The sequence below is a fragment of the Myotis yumanensis genome, unplaced genomic scaffold (assembly GCF_028538775.1).
Source record: "Myotis yumanensis isolate MYYU_CA2020_CCGP unplaced genomic scaffold, mMyoYum1.0.hap1 SCAF_2, whole genome shotgun sequence".
NCBI classification, from domain to species: domain Eukaryota; kingdom Metazoa; phylum Chordata; class Mammalia; order Chiroptera; family Vespertilionidae; genus Myotis; species Myotis yumanensis.
In genome coordinates this window covers 6,996,265-7,013,206 of record NW_027223753.1, presented here as the reverse complement: position 1 = coordinate 7,013,206, position 16,942 = coordinate 6,996,265, and the positions used below count along the sequence as shown (strand labels likewise).

Here is a 16,942-nt window from a genome sequence, read left to right as displayed (position 1 = left end):
CAGGGAGACGCGGGGGAGAGCGGGCGAGGCAGCGATTTCCATACCCCCGATTCCGCGCCCAGGCCGGACGGCATCCATACCGGGAGCCTCGCTTCGTCCCCCCGGTGGGGGTTACAAGGGCATCTGCCATTGGGTCTTGCACGGGTTAATGGCAGAGCTACCTGTAGCGCATGGGAACAGGCCCCAATAAGCCCGCAGTAGGAATCAGCTCCTAGGATTTCATTAGTCCTTCCCCAAACCCTTGGGCGTGGAGTGGGCAGGGGCCGGGGAGACCGTTTCAAAGGCATCCATCACACCCCTGCCCAGACTCTCGGGGCTGCTTATCACCAGCCCCTAAAACAGGAAATCCTTTGAGTTCCCTTTTTATCTCCTCCAGGCAACTGGAGACAGGCCAGTACGCCAGGCCCAGTGGAACTGGGAGACAGACGGAGCTGAACAAACTGGGGGAGACATGTACAACAGTTGGGTTTCGGCCTCCTGGTTCATAGGTTGACACTCCACCACTGAGCCACTCTGGCCGGGCAACACCTGTCATTTTAGATCAGCGGTTCTCAACCTGTGGGGCGCGACCCCTTTGGGGGTCGAACGACCCTTTCACAGGGGTCGCCTAAAACCGTCGGAAAACACCTATATAATTACATATCGTTTTTGTGATTAATCACAATGCTTTAATTATGTTCAATTTGTAACAATGAAAATACATCCTGCCTATCAGATATTTACATGACGATTCATAACAGTAGCAACATGACAGTTATGAAGTAGCCACGAAAATAATTTTATGGTTGGGGGTCACCACAACATGAGGAACTGTATGAAAGGGTCGCGGCATGAGGAAGGTTGAGAACCGCTGTTTTAGAAGTTAGGTACAATCTCTGGGAACCTGCATGGTCATCTTATGGTGCAATTTGCTTATTGTACGGATGGTAGAAGTGAGGCCCAGGGGGACCCAGCAACAAGCCCAGGGTGCCGGGCAAGTAAAGGGCAGAGGCACCAGCGGCTTCTACTACCCAGCTGGGACCGGGGAGGGAGTTTCTGCAGTGGGGATAGGACGTGGCGCCAGAATCCACCGGATGTTTTTGAATTCAGAAGATGCAGACTGAGATTCCAGAGCCTTGGAGGAGAAAATGGAAGGATGAGCTGAAGAGGAAGAGAATGAGCGTATGTCAGCTGCATCCATTTTCCAAGCTCAGCTTCCTTCCATGTGCATAGCAGCCTTTCAAGTTAGGCAGTGCTACCCCCATTTGTGAAATAGGAACTCATTGGGGACATGACGTGGTCTGCTTGAAGTCACACTGCTGATGTGGGGCCATAGTAAGGGAGGCAGCTTTGGAACCCGGCTCTAACTTCCCATTGGCTGGGGCCCTAGAAGAACCTCAATGGTGATGTTCTGTGGACAGAAAAAAATCCTTGGGCAGTGGGGTTCCCATGGCCCAAGTCCCCAGAATCGTTGCAAATCAGGAGGGGGAACCATTTGAAGGCTGCTGGCCCGCCCTGGAGAAAAGATTCACCCTGGACCAGCCTGCCCTCCATACATTGGATTCCATTTCCTGCTCCCTTCATCAAATTGCTAGAACTTGAACCCAGTCCAAGCTCCATCCAAAAAGGGAACTTGTCTCTTTAACCAGGGGTGGCTGCTGCCCAGATGTTACTCCCAGTACGTGCAGCACATGTTGTACACAGTTAAAGGCGCAGGACCCTGCTTTCCTGGGAAGTACAGAAAGGAGAGCTGGCCTGGAGGGCAGTTGTCTGCTGCCATGGGGGCTTTCCTCACATTCTTTCTCTCCTTTTACCCATGTCCTTCCTTGTCCTGAGGACAGCCATAGTCTGTGCTGCCAGACAGGCTGTCAGCTGGCCCTCAGTCCCCTCCCCCTTTACAACCATCAGCTAATCCCACTCACTCTTAGCCCCTTTAATAATCCTATAAAATAAAAGGCGAATATGAAATCGACCAGTGTGCTCCCACAGGGGGAGTGCCGCTCAGCCAGAAGCCAGGCTTATGGCTGGCCAGTGCAGCAATGATGGCGGGAGCCTCTCCCACCTCTGCAGCAGCGCTAAGGATGTCCGACTGATGGCTTAGGCCTGCCCCTCGGGCATCGCCATCAGTCGAACATCCCCTGAGGGCTCCCGGCCTGCGAGAGGGCCCCCAAGCCTCCCCCCCGCCCCCCTGCACCAGTGCATGAATTTCATGCACCGGGCCTCTAGTCATAATGATAATAATAATAATACAAATAGGATTGCCAAGCTGTTCCCCTAAGCATGTATGTGTATGTGTGTGTATATATATATATATATATATATATATATATATATATACATATATATATATATGCAAGTGAAAATCATATGCTACAATTTCTGTGAAAGAAAAACTTTACACTATATGTCTAGGTGCCTATATATCTGTAAGCGAATAGAATATCTGGAAGAGTATCCAAGGAACCAGTGGCAATGGTTGCATCTGGGGAAAGGAACAGATGGCTGGGTGGGGCCCCAGGAGGGAGAAAGACTTTATAGTCACTCTTCACCCTTTTGCACATGTTGAATTTTGTATCATATATCCTGTTTCCTAGTAAAAGTAAATAATGAACGGTTATTTTGAGCCAGGCACCAGGCCAAATGTTTCCTGTGTTTGTCCATTTAAGCCTCAGAGCAATCCTGTTCTCTCATGATCCCCATTTTATGGATAGGGAAACTGAGGTTCAGGGAAGTTAGATGACTTGCTAGCAAGGGATAAGGCCAAGAGTAAAAACCCAGGCAGCCTGATGCCACGTCCTCACTCTTGACTCCCTGGCTTTGTCGTGGCTGCGTTGCTGTCCCTTTCCTGTGAGTCTCCTTCTCTTGGGTTGTTCGAGAGTGGCAAGGGAGTTCCCGAATAATGAGCCTTTTATTTGACTAGGAATCTGCTTCCAGAAATTGCTCCCCCCCAAAATTCACACAAGTGGGCCAAGATATATGCCTATTTCATGGATGTTTGTAATTGCAAAAAATAATGACATGGGTTTCCAATTAAACATTACTTAGCGTGTGTCATGCACCTTGCTTGCTTTGTCTGCATTAACTTATTTATTCCTCAGAAACATGAGAGGCAGGGTCTCTGGTCATTCCCATTCCACAGGTGGGATGCACCTGGTCTCATATGTTTCCACCTCAGTGTGTCTCCCAAGTACATCTGCCTCCTTCAGGAGGTTGGATGGATCCTATATCTCTAACTCAGTGGTTCTCAACCTTCTGGCCCTTTAAATACAGTTCCTCATGTTGTGACCCAACCATAAAATTATTTTCGTTGCTACTTCATAACTGTAATGTTGCTACTGTTATGAATCGTCATGTAAATATCTGATATGCAGGATGGTCTTAGGCGACCCCTGTGAAAGGGTCGTTTGACTGCCAAAGGCGTCGCGACCCACAGGTTGAGAACCGCTGCTCTAACTGTAGGATATGGATTCCTGCTTGTCCACCAACATATTTCGTGGGTTTGTGAAATCCCAGTGGTAATTAAGAATTTTGTTCTCGGCCCTGCGGGCATGGCTCAGTGCTTGAGCGTCAACCTATGAACGAGGAGGTCACAGTTTGATTCCTAGTCAGGACACACATCCAGCGTGGGCTCGGTCCCAGTGGGGGATGTGCCGGGGGCAGCTAATCAATGATTCTCTCTCATCATTGATGTTTCTCTCTCTCTCTCTCTCTTTCTCCCTCCCTCCCTCTTCCTTCCTCTCTGAAATCAATAAAAATATGTTTAAAAAACAGACATTAAAAAAAGAGAATTTTGCCAAAACCGGTTTGGCTCAGTGGATAGAGCGTCGGCCTGCGGACTGAAGGGTCCCGGGTTTGATTCCGGTCAAGGGCATGTACCTGGGTTGCAGGCACATCCCCAGTGGGAGATGTGCGGGAGGCAGCTGTTCGGTGTTTCTCTCTCATCGATGTTTCTAACTCTCTATCTCTCTCCCTTCTTCTCTGTAAAAAAATCAATAAAATATATTTTTAAAAAAAAAGAGAATTTTGTGTCTGTGTTTTGATAATAACCTTGGGGGGAATAAAGGCTACTTGTACCATCACCTGGACTTGAAACTTTCCACAGGGCACTGGCCCTGGAACTTGGCAAACGCATCTTTGTCTGCTCACAGCCCACAAGAAGCCATCTCAAATACCCGATTAATTTTCAACAACTGGGAAGCACTGTCTGGCTTTGGAATATCCTGACAGCAAAGCGGGAACAATGGCTCCACTGTCTGCCCTGTGCTCATATGGATGCTTTCCTCCGGTAACGAAGCTACATGTCTCTTTTGCATCGGAGAGTCACAATTTAAAGGCATTTTCAAAGCATGTGACTTTAGTGTCTCATGTTATTTAATAAGTTAAAGCTCAGGGTGGACATGAGGACGGCTTGGTGTGGTGGAGACATGGACAGTCCTGGGCTGGATTTCCGTCCCTTCTGTCCTACGTGCTGCCAGACAGGCCTGGAAGAGATGTCAACAACGTATTTCCTGGGAAGTCTAGTTTAGAGGGCTTGCTTTTCTTTCTTCTCTCTATCTCCTTCCCTTCCCTTTCTTCTCTCTTTCTCTCTCTTCCCTTTCCCTTTCTCTTTCTCTCTCTCTCTCTCTCCTTTCCTTTCTTTCCTGTACTGTTCTAAGCTTTGTTTTGTTTTATTGCGGTGAGGATCGTCATTTTTACATAAAAAAGTTTTATTATGACTTTTCAATCTTAGGTCTGTTGACTCCATCAGTAGCAAACGGGGCCCAGCATGTGCTCGGTCTGGCCGACTCGGTGTTTTTCACAAGTTGGTTGGATGCTCCCAGTACCACCCGCCCAACCCCTCTCCCTCCACCATCCCCCGGCCCCCGCCCCCGCCCCCGCCCCCGCCCCCGCCCCCGCCCCCGCCCCCGCCCCGGCCCCGGCCCCCGCCCCGGCCCCGCGGCTGCCCGCCCCTCCCGCGGTGGCCCCGCCCCGTTCCCAGGCCCGCCCCTCGCCCCGCCCCCCTCGTTTCCATGTGTCGCAAAAGACTCGGTGGCGCTTGACGGCGGCGTCGTTTGACGGTCGGAGGCGACGGAGGAGGAGGAAGGAGGGACGGTGGCGGCTGCTGCGGCGGCTGCGACGCGGTCCGGGGTGGGCTCCGCGGTCCCGGCCGGAGAGTGAGGCGCGGGCGGCCGGGCCGGTGGGCTGGGCGGCGGGCCCGGCGGCCGCTCCCGCGCCGCGCCCGCGCCCGGCGGCCCGATGTGGCTGCAGCAGCGGCTCAAGGGGCTGCCGGGACTGCTGTCGAGCAGCTGGGCCCGCCGCCTCCTCTGCCTGCTCGGCCTCCTGCTGCTGCTGCTGTGGTTCGGGGGCTCCGGGGCGCGGCGCGCGGCGGGCGGCCTGCACCTGCTGCCCTGGGCCCGCGGCCAGCCGGGCGCCGCCGAGCCCGCGGCCTGCCTGGAGGCGGCCACCCGCGCCTGGCGCGGCCTGCGGGAGCGCGGCGAGGCGGTGCCGCTGGGCCCCGGGGTGCCCGCCCTGGTGGCCAACGGCTTCCTGGCCCTGGACGTGGCCGCCAACCGGCTGTGGGTGACCCCGGGGGAGCGGGAGCCCGCCGTGGCGCCGGACTTCGTGCCCTTCGTGCAGCTGCGCCCGCTGAACGCGCTTTCCGAAGCCGGAGAGTCGGTGCTGCTGCTGCGGGAAGGGCTGCTGCGCCGCGTGCGTTGCCTGCAGCTCGGGACCCCGGGTGCCGGCGCTGTGGCCGCCGCCGTCCCCGGACCCGCCTCGGTCTCTGGCCTTGCCACGGGGTCCGGCCGCGACTGCGTGCTGCTGCAAGAGGACTTCCTGGCGCACCGCGGCCGACCCCACGTCTATCTGCAGCGCATCCAGCTCAACAACCCCACGGAGCGCGTGGCCGCGCTGCAGACTGTGGGGCCCACCGCCGGGCCGGTCCCCAGGGCCTACACCAGTACCCTGGAGAAGGTGGGAGACCACCAGTTCCTTCTCTACTCGGGCCTGTCCCCGGTCCTTCCCTCGGGGCAGGTGCACCTGGTGGTGGTGGCCGCCAAGAAACTAGTGGACCGGCTCCAAGTGGCTCCCAAGACGCAACTGGACGAGACGGTGCTGTGGGTGGTGCATGTCTCGGCGCCGGTTAACCCGCAAGCGCTCAAAAGCAAAGCCGCCAAGGAGCTCAAGGTGCTCCAGGACTTGGCGCGGAAGGAGATGCTGGAGCTCTTGGAGATGCCGGCGGCCGAGCTGCTGCAGGACCACCAGCGCCTCTGGGCCCAGCTCTTCAGCCCAGGTGAGGCGTGGCGAGTGCTCGGTTCATAGTCCGCACCTTGCACCAGGGTGAACACGGTCCACCCTTCAGATGCCCCTCCAGCGTCCGCGGAGGTCAAACCTCGGGCGTGGCCTTTGACCTGGGGCTGACCCTACTCCATCACTGAGTGTCTGTGGGACCTGGACCAGTAGCCTCGTCTTTCTGGACTTGTATTCAGTAATAACAAGAGCACCCACCTCAGGGCTTTAATGAGATTCTGATGTAAGAATGAGTGTAATGGGTAGGTCTTTCTGTCCTTGTGGGTGAGGCCTGATTTGAGCGAAATGGTTTAGAGCAGCGGTTTCTCAACCTGTGGGTCGCAACCCTTTGGAGGTCGAACGACCCTTTCACAGGGGTCGCCTAAGACCATCGGAAAACACATATATAATTACATATTGTTGTTGTGATTAATCACTATGCTTTAATTATGTTCAATTTGTAACAATGAAATTGGGGGTCAGCACAGCATGAGGAACTGTATTAAAGGGTCACGGCATTAGGAAGGTTGAGAACCACTGGTTTAGAGGGTCAGTTTGTAAAGGATAAAAAGGGCAGACAGGGAGGCCTGGTCAACCCCCACCCAGATTCTTTCCTCAATTCCCTGGAGTCTGGTTGGTGGCAAGCACCGGCTTCTTGGCATCCTCGAGGCTGAGGTTTCCTAGCTGTTGTGGCTGCAGTTTTTTTTTTAACAAGGAGGTAGTGGGACCTCTTTTAGCAGGTGGGATGCTCTGTCAAAGGGAAACTTCTTCCCCCTTGACTGTTTAAGAAAAAAAAAAAGTCCTGCTCTAGATGAGAGAGATTCTGGTTTGCAGGGGTCTAGTTGTCTGGATCCTTCTATGTAGTTGCCCAGGGAATCTTTAATTCATTCAACAAGTGTTTGCGCGCCTCTGCCAGGGTCTGCTCTCCCCGGAGAAGGCAGGAGTGGACAGAGCAAAGCACCTGGCTCATGGCGCTTGCTCAGACTCTGGATGGGAGGAAGACAAACATTAGAAGATTGAAACTTTGAATAGATAAGAAAGATAGCTTTCTAGAATCAAAAGTATTATGGAGAAAGGTTAAACATACGTGATTGGAGGTGACTGCAGCGGGAGGTAGAAGTAGGGGGCAGGCTCCGTTTAGCTCCAGTTGTCAGGGAGGCCTCTCTGAGGAGGAAACACTGAAGCTGAGACCTGAATAGCAAGGAAGCCGGCCAGCAGGCCATCGCCCCTGAGGCAGGAGCCAGTTTGGTTGAATGGCCAGTGTGGCTGGCAAGTAGTGAGCCTGAGGGAGCCGGTGCGGGGGAGAAGTAATGGGGGGGGGGGGGTGTCAGACAGGGGAGGCTGGTAGTGGCCAGATCCTAAAGGGTCTTGTAGGCCTTAGTGAGGATGGTGAATTTTATTGTAAATGGGATGGAAAGCAGGGCAGAGCCACCATCTGGTGCACGTTTTTAAAGGTCCCTGAGGCTGCTGTATGCAGAGTATTGACAATATGGGGGCAGAGGTGGAGCATGGAGACCAGACACGGGGTTGTTGCAGGAGCCCAGGTGACAGAGGAGGGTGGCCGGGGCCAGAGTTGTGACTGTGGAGATGGAAGTGGACAGATTCTGGTACCTTTAGAGGTAGAGCTGCCAGGACTTCCCAAGGATTGGCTGTGGGGAGGAAGAGCTCAAAGGTGACTCCTGAATTTGTGGGGAGGGCTTGAGCAGGTGTCTGGAGACCACTTAGGGAAGGATAGGCTTGGGGCTGGAAGAATTCAACCATGTCAGGTTCAAAAACGCCTGCCATCCAGGTGGAGACACCAAGCAGGCGGTTCGCTGGTTGGGTCTAGCGGTCATACAGGTTTTGGAGATCTTGTGTTCAGATGTTAAAGCTACAGGACTGGCCCCGGCCAGTGTGGCTCTGTGTTGAACGCCAACCCGTGAACCAAGAGGTGACTGAATCAGTTCCCGGTCAGGGTACAAGCCCGGGTTTCGGGCTCGATCCCCAGTAGGGAGTTGAGTGTGCAGGGAGCAGCCGATCGATGTTTATATCTCTATATCCTTCTCCCTTCCTCTCTCTCTAAAATCAATAAAAACATAAAAGTTTTTAAAAAGCTACAGGACTGGAGAGAGAGATGATGGAGTGGAGAGGCCCAGGGCTGGCCAGGGCATGAGTGACAGCGTCCTGGAGTGGGACTTTTTACTTGACTCCATATGGTTGGTGCCAAGGTCTGGCTCTGTCTGTGCTCTTTGGGGCTCTGGCAGGAGGCGCCACTGCCTTTTAATAAGATTTTAGGTTTCGGGCCCACAGGGCTCAAGTCAGTCACGTGAGGAAGCCAGGCAGGATGACGCTGTCTTACTCCCGGGAAACTGGATCTGCCATTTTCATCCCTCGGGACAGAAACTTTGTGTCTCTGCTGTTCGTGCTCGCCATTTCCTACCATGCCATCCTCCTTAACGTGCAATCTTGGTGGCGTTACAGGTGTGGAAATGAAGAAGATCACGGATGCCCACACCCCGTCCGGCCTGACCGTGAACCTGACCCTCTATTACATGCTGTCCTGCTCAACAGCCCCACTGCTCAGCCCCAGCCTGAGCCACAGGGAGCGAGACCAGATGGAGTCGACGCTCAACTATGAAGATCACTGCTTCAGTGGCCACGCCACCATGCATGCCGAGAACCTCTGGCCGGGCCGGCTGTCCTCCATCCAGCAGATCCTGCAGCTCTCCGACCTGTGGAAGCTGACCCTGCAGAAGCGCGGCTGCAAGGGGCTGGTGAAGGTGGGCGCCCCAGGCATCCTGCAGGGCATGGTGCTCAGCTTCGGGGGGCTGCAGTTCACGGAGAACCACCTCCAGTTCCAGGCCGACCCGGAAGTGCTGCATAACAGCTATGCCCTGCATGGCATCCGCTACAAGAACGACCACATCAACCTGGCCGTGCTCGCGGACACTGAGGGCAAGCCATACCTGCACGTGTCCGTGGAGTCCCACGGCCAGCCCGTCAAGATCTACGCCTGCGAAGCGGGCTGCCTGGAGGAGCCCGTGGAGCTGACCTCGGCGCCCCAGGGCCACACCTTCCCAGTCATGGTGACGCAGCCCATCACGCCCCTGCTCTACATCTCCACCGACCTCACGCACCTGCAGGACCTGCGGCACACGCTGCACCTCAAGGCCATCCTGGCCCACGACGAGCACATGGCCCAGCAGGACCCCGGGCTGCCCTTCCTCTTCTGGTTCAGCGTGGCCTCCCTCATCACCCTCTTCCACCTCTTCCTCTTCAAGCTCATCTACAATGAGTACTGTGGGCCTGGGGCCAAGCCCCTCTTCAGGAGTAAGGTATAAAGCCCGAGGCCCCAGCCTTGCATTCTGTCCTGATCTAGGATGGGGTGAGGCCTGGGTAGTCATGGGGTGCCCTCTAAGCCAGTGCCCTCAGCCTTTAACTCATAGACAGGAGCGAGTATGTTTTGAAAGGACATTAAAATTAAAAAGTGACTTTTGAAAGGAGACCATAGGAAGGGACAGCTGTGGATGGATGAGCCTGCTGGCCTCCCAGCGACCTGGGCAGCTGTCTCCCCCCGCCCCCCACCCCAGATGAATCTCAGCATCTGAAAATAACTGCAGCAAAGTCCTAGATTAACCTGAGGCCTCTGTCTAAGCTGCTGGGGGGACCCCCATCCTCACCTGGGCAGCCCTCGCTGTGGGCCAGGGGGTCATCTGTCAGCACAGACAAGCCCATTCCCCTCAGTTCCTCAGACGGCTGTGCCCGTGAGGCCGTGATTTTGACCCCAGTCGCTGTGGGCTCGTATCTGGACGAGATCTCAGGACATCAGGATTGATGTCTCAGGGGAGGCCGCCTCCTGTCCTGTCACCCAGCCAGTCTTCTGCTTTCTCACCACCAGGATTTCCTGGGAGACCAGGAGGGGGTCCGTTGCTGGCAGTCACAGGAGGAAGCGCTAGGGGGAGCTTGTTGCCCCGCCCTCCTCTCCGACTGAGAGTAGAGGAAGATGAAGGTCTAGGTCTGCTTCTCAAGTAGTTAAAGGGCCAGGGACCAACCAGGAGAAATGCCGCATCACCTCCCCCGAGGGCTGTGCGGCCGGGACTTGGAGAAGGAAGGAGCATTCGACCTGAAGGAGTGGGAAAAGGGTGGGAGGCAGGTCTGAGCTCCTGAAGCTTGAAGAACAAATTGAAAGTCAGATCAAAAAGAAATGTGCAGACACCATCTGGTGGGTGAGCCTCTGGGCCCGCTGCAGAACAGCTGCGGTTTGCACGTGGGTGGCAGCCTGTTTGCCCCAGGCTGCTTTTCCCTGCTGGTTGGTGGGCTTCTCTGCTCTTAAAGTGGCATACACCCGTTCACCTTGGTTCCCCACATAGTCAGGGGGACGAGCCAAACTGCCTTCATGGGGCACTGCCCCCGCCCCTCAGTTGACTTGTGCTAGAGCTGGCCACACCACAGCAGAGTGGTGGTCACTGCACCGGCCCTAGGAGTCCCCGACCACCGGGTCCATAGTAGTTCTAGCCGCCCCCTGGGCCAGGCGCTGTCTGCCACTCCAGGTCAGAGCCCGGCTGGGGCGCCACCAGGGCGGTCTCCGTGGCCGGCTTCCCTTAGTATTCCTGTAGCTGTCCATAAGGTTGGCGGCGGGCAGTAACAACTTGTTTTGTTAATTGAACAGGAAGATCCCAGTGTCTGAGTGAACCAACAGCCCTGCTTTCAGCCACCAATTGCACAAGACACCCAGCACTGACACTCCTGCTGCTACGAACAAGGGATCCTTTGAAAGCACCCACCCTTTTGTGCCTTGTTGGGGACACCAGTGACGCAGAAGCGCGTGTGGATGGTCAGGAGTTCGCACTGGGGAGCGGGAGGGGAGGGGCCAGTGGACTTTTTGTAAGCTTTCGACTCAATAAAATGAACCCATATGGAAAATACTTGAAATTGAACTCACTCCTTCCACGTTCCCCTTTCCTGTGCCCGGGAACTAGACCTCTTTTGAAAAGACTTGTCTAGGAAAAATTGTGGGCTTTTTCCTAATTTAATGTGTTCCTTCTTGACTGAATTTTTAATTTATTGCTGAGATTTTGCTGGATGGCGTTTTCTTCCACTGTAGACAGTGATTCTTGGTGGTGGTTTCTGAGCTCGCCGCAGGGGTGGCCTGTGTGGAGGGCTTGGGCCTCGGGTCACCCTCGGGTTTGCACAGTCCCTTTCCAGTGAGCCCGTGGAGATCTGTGTTTTGTATTTCTGGGCTTCAGGGGAAGTGTTTAACTTTCTAGTGATTGCTGATTGTTGGTTTTGAAATACCAAAGCTTTCTTTTGTTCTGTTTTTAAATAAATCTCTTTCAAACTTCCATGGTCGGTTTGTGTGTGGTTCGGTCACCAGACTGGGGTGGTGTCTGAAGCAGAAGGGCCAGCCACCTCGTCCCCACCCCCCCCACCCGTGACGATAGGAATTCTTTTCCGAAGATAGGAATTCTTTTCCGACGGCTCCTCCTCTCAGAGGCATCCGCTCAGATGTGGAGGCGGCCATTTTTCTGCTCCCCTGGGGGCTCCCTGGGTGGTCCTGCCCAGTGGGCTGGTCCAAGCATCACCTGGGCCTTTCCCTGCTGTAGTCCCTGTCCCCCTACCTGCTCTAAATAGCCTAGGTTTGCCTACCCTGGCTTCTGCCGGCTGTGTCCTAACTAACATCTGTCCCTCCCTTTGTGGGGAGAATGGAGCTGCCGCTGGTCCACAAAGGACTGAGCTGGGCGTGGCGGCCCACCTGGGAGGCTGTGACCCTCACCGGGAAGCCTGGTGTGTTTGCCAAGGAGCTGAAGGGCCCAGGGCAGATGGCCAGAAGACAGAGTAAACAAGGCCCAGGCTTTACTGCCAGCCCTGGCAGCTCCGGCCTGGCACCTTCCACTCCCGCTCTGGGTAGTGCAGAGCTGAGAAACGCCTCCCACTCCCCAGCCTGGGTCAAGCAGCTTCCGGTTTAATGCAAATACAATGACTAGAGGGCATGTCATACCCTCTGCCACACCCAACTGCACCCCATGCGGTTTCTGCTCCCCCAAATGGGCAAGCCAATGACCCAGAAATCCATTCCTGTCATTTATAAGCCCCCTGGCCTATCTATAATAACAAAAGTGTAATATGCTAATTAGACCAGCCGTTCTTCCGGATGCTGGGGCTGCGAGGGAATCTCGCGTCCGGGTGCCTGCTAGGTGCCGGAGGGAAGCCGGTGCCAGCAGCTGGGGGAAGGAAGGCCTACTCCTGCACGAATTTCGTGCATCAGGCCTCTAGTTGTATTATAGGAGCCCACACAGACTAAGACTAGCATGTTCTTCCAGTGAAGGAACAGAACTTTGCAGGGATGATAACAAACCAAGAATCCAGAGATTCACAGGACCTTAGATGAGGAGGGAACCGTAGAGCTTTCTTGCTTGAGTTCACAAGGTAGTTTCAAGGGGCCTGTAACCCCTGGAATTGCAACATGTATGTGCATTTTTATTTATTTTTATGAGGAGAGGTTCTGTAGCTTCTCTCAGATTCTCAAAGGATGCCTGACTTCAAAAACCTTCAGAACAAGATGACCTGCACTGTGGGGTCTTGTTTGGAAGCAGCAGTGGCCTGAGCTTCTGAAGTCTGGCTAGGGGTCTGGAAATTGGGCTGATCACCCCAGGCTGCAGGGCAGTTCCTCTCCCTGCAGAAAGGACTTGAGTGAGGGTGGGGTCATCTCAGCTACTGGGTGATGCCAGTCAAACAGCCTCAACCTGAACAAGCTACCTACAGCCTGACACTCCTGGTTCCTGGGACTTGGGCCAGTGGAAGCTTCAGATAGTTGTTCGCTTCAGTAAGTGTTCATTGAGAATCCCCTAGCAGGCCATGCCTGTTGGCCTTTGGGTGACAAAGGGGGGAAAGTTACATTTGACGAAGCTCTACTCTGTGCTTAAGTTCTGGGACGGCAGTGGCTATACCATCTCTGGGAAGCCAGAAACTAGCACAAGGCCTGGCACAGGGCAGATGTTCAGAGAATGCTCGTTGAATTCCATTTGTATGCATTCTGCCCTTTAATCCTTGTGTTTCAAATAAGACTTCAGGGGTTGCAAGTGACAGAAGGCTTAATTATAACTGGCTTAAACAAAAGGTAAAGTACTGATTCACATAACAATGTAGTGTAGTGCAATAGGAGCTTCAGGAATGGCTTGATCCAGACTCAAGAGACTTCACTAGGATGCATCTCTTGCTTCCGGTAGACGGGCTTCCATCCTTAGATTGGCTGCCCTTGTGGTAACAAGATGGCCAGTTACCTATCACAAGGCTGATGCCCTCCTAGCGAGGCCAGCAGAGTCTGAGTCCCAGCATTCCTATTCAAAGTGCTCAGGCTCACCTCCCATTGGACGGACGGCCCATCCCTGAGCCAATCACTGCCAGGTTGCCAGGGGCATGGTAATTAGATTAGGCCATTCAAGCCACCTCCTCAGAGCTAGGCAGGGAGGTCAACCTCAAACCACTGAAAAATGAATAATAATAGGAGAGGAGTGGTTCCCAGAGGAAATTAGGCCTACTCTTATCTTAATCTTCCTGATGGTCCAATGATACCATCTTGGGCTCTTGGGAGCAGTTCCTGGCCCATATCTGGGATCAGCCATTTCTCTAAGAAACCTGCTTCCTTTGTTTATTTATTTATTTTATTATATATTTTATTATATATTTTATTATATATTTTATTATATATTTTATTATATATATATATATATATATATATATATAATTTCAGAGCGGAAGGGAGAGGGAGAGGGAGGGAGAGATAGAAACATCAGTGATGAGAGAATCATCGATCGGCTGCTTCTTGCACACCCGCTACTGGGGATCGAGTCCAAAACCTGGGCATGTACCCTTGATCGGAATAGAATCCAGGACCCTTCAGTCCCCAAACCAGCCGGGGCAAACCTGCTTCATTTGAATTGTTGACTGTAATCTGGGGGCTTGGAGTGCTCGTTACACTGGGTTCTGTTTTTGCCAAAGGTGAACAACACACAAGATAAAAACCCCTGCTTTAGATACACACCCAGCCTTCAGAGCCCAAAGAAAGCACTGGCTACAGGCATTTGATTCTGACTGACCAGAGCCGGTCATGTGAGGAGCAGCTTGTCTGGGGGAAGGAAAGAATAATACCATCTTATCACTTGAATAGTGTTTGGGACCTACGGAGCCAGCTGGACTGTGGGTACCTGTCTCCGGCTTCCTGAGCTTGGGCTCATGATTCTGTACACAAGAGCTGGCCACAGAGAGCAGCGTGGGAGGCTGAGAAATGGAGCCCAAGGAAGGAACTTCGTGATAGATTCCCTCTGGCCTTTCCTGGGGCAGGTACTACCAGTTTTCTTCCCGGGTATTCTCACACCATGGCAGGCTTCATGGCTGCCTAGAAGAAAGACTACATTTCCCAGCCTGCCTTGCAGCTAGGTGTGGTCAAGAAACTAAGTTCTGGCCCCAGCCTGTTTGATTCAGTGAATAGAGCATCGGCCTGCGGACTGAAAAGTCCTGGGTTCAATTCCGGTCTAGGGCACATGTCCGGGTTGCAGGCTTGATCAGTAGGGGGCGTGCAGGAGGCAGCTGATCAATGATTCTCATCATTGATGTTTCTATATCTTCCCTTCCTCTCTGAAATCAATAAAAATATTAATTAAAAAAAGAAAGAAAGAAACTAAGTTCTGGCCAATGGGATTGGCGAAAAAAAAAAATTAACTTCCCGCGCTGCGTTTTATCAAATACATTATAAACATCATCAAATGTCTTTCTCATTCCTGGTTTTTTTTTTGTTTTTGTTTTTTAATATATTTTATTGATTTCTTACAGAGAGGAAGGGAGAGAGATAGAGAGTTAGAAACATCAATCAGTTGCCTCCTGCACATCTCCCACTGGGGATGTGTCCGAAACCCAGGTACATGCCCTTGACCGGAATCGAACCTGGGACTTTTCAGTCCGCAGGCTGATGCTCTATCCACTGAGCCAAACCGGTTTCAGCTCTCATTCCTGTTTTTAACAAATGATCCAGTTCTAGTTTTAAGGCTAAATTACATGATCAGAAAAACAACACTTATATTATAACATGTTATAGGAAAACTTCAAAAATGTAAAAAGTTATTTAAAAAGCAGTGGAAACTTACAATACGTGCAACACTTATCAGAGTTGGCAAGGTGCTAGGACTCGCCTGGTATGTACCTCCTTGAAAAATGTTTGTGGGTAGATATGCCCAAGAATCATCTTCAAAGAAGTTTAAGAAGTTTTATCTAAGGTCAGCGCAACAGGTTCTGTATGGAGCCAATGTCGGAGCCAGGCCCCACCCACGCGACGCCCGGGAGCGCGTTCGCCGGTTGGTGATCTCCAACCTGTAAACACTTTTCGTACAAGACTCTGGACTTCGTGACCTCGTTTTCGTTTCTTACAGCAGCGTCTTACAGCGTCCGGGAGCTCCGCGGGGGCCCCTTTCCGTGGGTAAATGACAAGTCAGATTAGAAACACGCACTGTCCCTCGTGTAACCAGTTTGGAAACTCTGCCCCGTTTCAATCGGCAGCTTAGAGTCCAAATAAAGACTAATAAGCAACGGGTTTTTATTTCGTCTCACCTTCTCAGTACTAACAAGTGAGCCGCACAACCACGTGTGAAACCTCCGTCTATTTTTTAACACCGCTTGTTAGCCTTGCAAACACAAGGCCTCAAAAAATTGATACAAAACTCAGAATTGTTCCTCTCCACGGAAATCTTTAGTAAAAGGCGAAAGATTTATGCGATCTGAAGAGAAACCAGAGTATACCCGCCACAGACGGCCCACATTGCTCGGGTAACTGTTGCCCCTAATTCTATGATGGTGATTATTTGCCCGGGGGAGCTAATGACTTCTCTTCCCCCCACGAGACAATTCTGTGAGAGAGGTCTCATTTTGTGCGAAGAATAGGTCAAAGAAAATAAGAGAATCTAGTCTTTTTTAGGTTGGAAATTGTTCCGTTCCATGTGCAATGCACTGTGGGTATGCAAATGAATCGCAGCCGATTTCCGGAAATACCTTAAATAGTTCTTTCGTCTTGGTGCTGCAACTGGGACTACCACCAGGGGGCAGAGCTGAAGCCAGATTTAAGAAATACTGTATAAACCTGAGCCTTGTCCAACCAGAAAAAGTCGGACTCTTTTATAATTGGCCCTCCAAGTAAAATTTCTTTTGGATTTAAATAAATAAAATAATTAAAATTGTAACATAACATAAAACATGCGAATAATTTTCTTCATTTATTCATTAAACAAAACCGCATTGGACACTGTTCTAAACCCTGTGCTGGGCTCCAGGGGTAGAGCAGATCCCTAACATTCCATCTGCAAGGAGCATGCTATGTGATGGGGGCGCCAAGTGTGTGTGGTCAGCACCGATCGCAGAATGTTCTCTGACATCTGGGCAGAGCATGAAAGGATCCACAGTCTTAGGGTGGTGAGGGCATTCCAGCAGGGAGGCACAGTGCTGACGGGGTGAGTCTTAGGACAGAGGGTCTCAGTGCCAAGCTAAGAGCTTGGGTTTGCCTAGAAGTAAAGGAAAGGCATAGAAGAGCTTTAAAAGAGAGTAGCAAGCCCTAGCCGGTTTGCTCAGTGGTTAGAGCCTCGGCCTGCAAACTGAAAGGTCCCAGGTTCGATTCCAGTCAAGGGCACATGCCCGGGTTTTGGGCTCGAGCCCCAGTGGGAGACTTGCAGGAGGC

General features: G+C 52.6%; 1 protein-coding gene and 1 non-coding gene across 2 annotated transcripts; one reads left to right on the top strand and one right to left on the bottom strand.

The window, feature by feature from the left end:
- The first annotated feature begins 5,199 nt into the window (after positions 1–5,199).
- Positions 5,200–11,567, top strand: KIAA2013 (KIAA2013 ortholog). The gene is made up of 3 exons (XM_070404095.1): positions 5,200–6,250; positions 8,707–9,560; positions 10,895–11,567. The coding sequence occupies exons 1-3, from the start codon at positions 5,215–5,217 to the stop codon at positions 10,910–10,912; spliced, it is 1,908 nt and encodes a 635-aa protein (XP_070260196.1). The 5' UTR covers positions 5,200–5,214; the 3' UTR covers positions 10,913–11,567.
- A 4,329-nt stretch (positions 11,568–15,896) lies between these two features.
- LOC139004481 (U5 spliceosomal RNA) lies at positions 15,897–16,012 on the bottom strand. Its single transcript, XR_011470365.1, has one exon. It is a non-coding gene; the product is annotated as a U5 spliceosomal RNA (small nuclear RNA).
- Positions 16,013–16,942: the final 930 nt, after the last annotated feature.